Raw genomic sequence first — 5,328 nt, forward strand, 5'->3', positions numbered from 1 at the left:
GCCATTTGAGGCAACCCCCGACACTTGCCTAAAAGCGAGAGTCAGGGTTGTACCATTTTCTCCCTAGATGCAAAAAATAGGGAAAAGCCTAAGGAATTTTTGGTCACACGGGCCCATAAAAAAGTTGTAGAAGACAAGTGACTAGGCTACCCTTATGGATTTTGAACCTCTGAATCCAAATTTGGCCTCAAAATTTTTCGTACACGTCTCAGTTTTCCCCTAGATTCAGAAAATATGGGAAAACCTAGAAATATTCTGTACGCTATTTTGATAATACCAGTATACGCGAAAATAGACACATCGATGTTATATTTTTAAGTGTAGAAAGTTATAGAGACTTAATTTGTTCACAGAAATTCTCTAGTGTGCACCTGTTTCCCATAGCTTGGGTAATTCTAGGGAAATTAAAGGTCTTTCTTCAGATTATACAGATTTATACGGGAAAAAATAACAAACATATCATATCCTTTGCCTGTGTGTAGATAAGTCATGCAAAAAATTAGACAAAAATTGGACCGTGTCGTAAGACACGCAGTTAGAACGAAGTTCGTTTCGGTGCGAGATAGATCGCCGTAGTGAGGGAAAAAGTTGAGAGAAGGAGAGGAGTCCCGTGGTGGGAATCCGTGTGACGGACCGTGTTTCGCTCGCTTACGCGTAACGTTTCAAACTTCTAGGCTAGCTCCCCAGCCCCAACCCGCAATAAAGAACTTTTTTCTAAAAATATTAAACCATGCGGCCACAAAATTCATACATGACATCCATTTTGATATCCTTAATAATTGGTAACCGTGCGCAGGAATAATGGACGTCTTTAGGGAATGAAGTATCACTTGTTAAAACAATTATTATTTATTTTCACCATCGTTTCCCCCTGTAAGTCATAGGAATCGTGAAAGGTTATTTTCATCAGGATTTTGAGAACATAAAAAATCATTATTTTAAACAATTTGTTTACCTTACATCGTAAAAAATACTATTTCCTGCAATTGATGACACAAATTATTCCTACGACTTACAGGTGGAAACGATTGTGAAAATAAGTAATATCTGTATAAACAAGTCAGCCCAAATTCCCTAAAGACGTCCGTTATTCCTACATCCATTAAACAATTTTCCTGAATCTTTTATTCACATGTTAGTAATTATATAAATAAATTGATTCTGCACATTAAAAATAAATTAATCGACGATTTCATAATGACAGTTTTCGTAACAGACCGTTATCTCATAATAATAAAAGTTTCACTTTGTCGTTATTACGGATACCAGAATGACAATCGCGTCTGAATTTGGAGCCCGCACGGTTAAATATTTTTGTTTCATTTTTTTATACCTAATCTAAGTAACCATATTTTAAAGCAAGCACATCCTTTTTTCGAGGAAATGTTTATATTTTTTTTTAATAATGAAAAAGGCAAGAACAGTAGTATTCGTTTTTTTTACAAAGTCCCAGCCGGACCAATCCGCATTGTTCAGAAAAAATTCAGTACTGCGCCAATATGGGTTAGCCGCTACTGACTTGCCAATACTGGAGCAGTAATGGCTATCATGAATATTTAGTACTACGCCAGTACTGGCAATATAGTACTCCGCCAGTACTTGGTAACAGTACAAAGCCAGTACTGGTTAGCTGATACTAGCTTGACATTGCCAGCGCAATAATGGCTATCATGAATATTTAGTACTGCGGCAGTACTGAGACGATAATACGGCGCCAGTAATAGGTGGCAGTTCTACGCCAGTCCTGGTTAGCCGCTATCTGCTTGACATTACTGGCTCAGTAATGGCTTTCATTTATATTTAGTACTGCGCGAGTACTGGGAAGACAATATTAGAAAATAATATTACTGTGAAATTTTTGTCAATTTATATAATAATAATATTAAATATTTCAGAATTTGGAATAAAAATTAATATTTATTATTATGCATGCATTTCCTGTATTTTCATCTTGAATTCAATTTAAATTTTCGCACTTTTTGTACATGATTGCCAGGAGTTGGTACGTTCTAAATCGCTACCAACATTAACTCAACGTTAATTTACTCGGCGTCGTGAAACGTTTTCTTTTTTCTTGCGGAAACAGTGCAGTTTTTCGCAAAAGAATCTTCCAGGTACAAATTCCGTCTTCATGAAAAAAAGTTGTGATTTATTAGCAGCAGTAATTCGAGGTAAGTTCAGGATTCTACCGTAAAAAAGTGTTAAGTACTGATTTCCATGCAATATCGTAGGTTAGATTTCTTTTAACACGTGCATCAATCTCAATTGTTACATTTCTGACGAAAATAAGTGCATTTTTTGTAACAATGTAGCTTGAAGATATCAAAAAATATATTTCCAAATTACAACTTATAGGCTTTTTTGATTTCGTGCCATGAAAGTAGATGCGCTTGAATTCCCCTTCAAAATCCACCAGTATAGGGGCAGTACCGATTGCTTGTACCGTGCCCGTATTTCACCAGTACGGGCGCAGTACTAATTGCTAATACCGTGTGCGTATTCCGCCAATATAGGCGCAGTACTGATTGCCAGTAAGGTTAAGGTACTGGTTAGCTAGTAATGTCATGTACATATGAGCCCATTACTGCCAAGCAGTATACAGCCAGTGATGGTAAGCCAGTACTGGTAAAGCATTATCATCCAGTACAGGAGCCCGTACTGATTGCTAGTGCCATGTCTGTATCCGGAGGTGCGGACACAGTACTGCCCCCGTTGTTAAAGTATGATTGAGGTGATAAATATCCTGCAGAAAATAACTTAATTTATGGCAATAAGCTATAAAATATTAATAAAAGTCAGACCTGTGCACAAAATACTTGAAAACACGGTACGTATGAATTAAGGATTATGTATTTGAAAACAATTCTAAAAAATACCGCCTTTAGCCTAAATTTTTTAGAAAACTGCGATTTAAATGCACAGAATATAAAGATTTACGTTATTACTGCAAATATTAACCGATTTTCATGAATCTTTTTTCAATTCCCTGTAATTATATAAATTAATTAATTCTTTTAATTGAAATTGAATTAATCAGTGGTTTTATAATGTCAGTTTTTCTAACTGGTCGAAAGTTCGTAACAATACTCGGTCCTCACTTGTTCCGTGTCATTCATCACCCTGCAGGGAGTCTACTGATATGAGTTGGAGGAGGGTGACCAGGCTTGCTGCGAACATTCATGTACATCACTAAGTGTCACTGATATTTTTCTCAATTGTTTTCTACGTTTTTGATTATTACACAAAATATAAACATTTTATCGAAAACCCGGCTCTGCTTGATTTTATATATGTTTATTTAGATGAGATATGCAAAAAATTAGGCAGAAATATTCAACCGTGCGGCCTCAAATTTCAGACGTGATTAGACATTCTGATACAGGGCCTTAAATGTTTCGAGACCATGAACAGTCGGCACCAGGGGGTTTCTGAATTTCTGAAAACATATTTAGAGCACACACATTTTATTAAAAATATTGCGGGAATCCGAAATTTTCAAATAGCTTTGAATACGAAGCGAACGAGACTCGACTTGACTCTAATAAGCGTATAATGAAGTATAAATAATCAGTCTTGCTGAAAAAATGATACTTTTATTAAGCATGTCACCTGCAAATAAAATCCTTCTCCTCTATCAACCAAGAAATTATTAGCCATATCGTCAGTTTGTAGTGCGAATAAGCTGGCTGCAACAACGGCCAGACATGCTGAAACAGATTAAATCCAGAAGTTAGTTAAGTGGAAAAGAATCGCTTCAAAGAAGATAGGTAGGCGAAAACATATAGAGCAGATATAAAAGTTGACCTGAAAGGAAGAAAGACAGCCTGAACATAACTATTGTGCCGCACAGTGGGCGAGGAACCACAAAAAGTATCCATAATTAGATTTTTAGACGAATTTGACTGAAACTTGGTACGAAAGGGTTTTCGTGGTCGCTCATTCTGAATTTGACGGCAGAAATTAAAATTTTAAAATGGCGGATCCGATATGGCGGAAAAAATGTCACAATTTTTTTCTAAAATTTGGTATAAGAAAATTTTCGGGATCTCATCTTTTGAATTTGACGTTAAAAATCATAAATTCGAAATGGCGAGAAAAATTACAAAATGTTATGTAATTGTCTCAAACTTGTTATAATAGGGTTATGAAGTCGCTGATTCCCATTAAGCGTCAAAAATTACAAATTCAAAATGATGCATCCAATGTGACGACCAAAATTTGAAAATTTCATGTATTTGTCTGAAACTTGGTGTAAGGGGTTTTTTACTGTTGCTGATTTCGAATTTGACCCCACTTTTTATTAAAATTTTTTTTGTAATTTTTTCAGCTTAATTTGAAATCAGGGAACGCAAAAACTCTCTTATCATCCGTGACGAAAAGCCCGAACGACAAAGCGCCCGCCCAATGGGAGTCGCGCTCCGTGAAAAAGGCCCGCGAATCACAGAGCGACTCGCTTCATCGCGATGGATGTATGTATGAGCATGACCCTACTCGCTCTCTGATTCGCGGGCCTTTTTCACGGAGCGCGACTTTCATTGGGCGGGTGCTTTGTCATTTGGGTTTTTTTTTGTCACGGATCCCTCCCTTAGACCAAATTTCAGACAAATATGTAAAAAAAATTATTTTGTCTCTCACAATGGGTCCCCCATTTTTAACTTGTATTTTTTATATCAAATTCTCGGGTTTTGTCAATGTTGTTACATTGAATGAATCAATAAATAATTATTTCTACAATACCCGCGGTAGCACATGCGAGTTATACGCTTGTTCAGAAGAATCTAATTTCGTGTGTTTTTGATTGTTAAAGTCACAGCGAAGTAAAGTGGCATTTAGTCCTGTAGAGAACTTAGTAATTCCATGCTCATTTCCAATCGAAGCCTTCTCCCTGCAACAATCGCATGAATTTTCACGCTCGCGAGGCAATCTTCATACTCGTTGAAAGTCGACGTTGTAGCCCGATTGTTGTATAATCTACTATTAGCAGTACATGAAAAAGAGGCCAAGAAGCGGACGGCAAAAAACTGTAAACTGCGTGGAACTTTTAGTTTTTAAGAAAAATTTTATTTTGGATATTATGATAATCTAGAACCTTTTGAATAGAAGGACACGATAGTTCCATCCATTCAAATATATTTGCATAAATATTTCAGAAAATACACTGGAAAAATACAGCGGTAGACATAGAGAGGAAATTCCAAATATACATTATATGTACGCATGTAAACGTGCATACCAGGTGTATACATATGAAACCGGTATTGCCATCTAGCGGCCAGTAGGCACACTTGTAGGCACTGTCGGAACTTACCATTTGTGCTAATTGGCGTA

General features: G+C 36.5%; 1 protein-coding gene across 1 annotated transcript in view; it reads right to left on the reverse strand.

The window, feature by feature from the left end:
* LOC117169598 overlaps nt 1-5,328 on the reverse strand; it is a 394,158-nt gene that overhangs the window by 107,585 nt on the left and 281,245 nt on the right. The window contains exon 4 of the mRNA XM_033356049.1: nt 3,610-3,707. Within this exon, the coding sequence (XP_033211940.1) occupies nt 3,610-3,707 (98 nt within the window). The remainder of the gene's footprint in view (nt 1-3,609; nt 3,708-5,328) is intronic.

This window comes from Belonocnema kinseyi, chromosome 3 (genome assembly GCF_010883055.1).
Source record: "Belonocnema kinseyi isolate 2016_QV_RU_SX_M_011 chromosome 3, B_treatae_v1, whole genome shotgun sequence".
Classification (NCBI taxonomy): Eukaryota; Metazoa; Arthropoda; class Insecta; order Hymenoptera; family Cynipidae; genus Belonocnema; species Belonocnema kinseyi.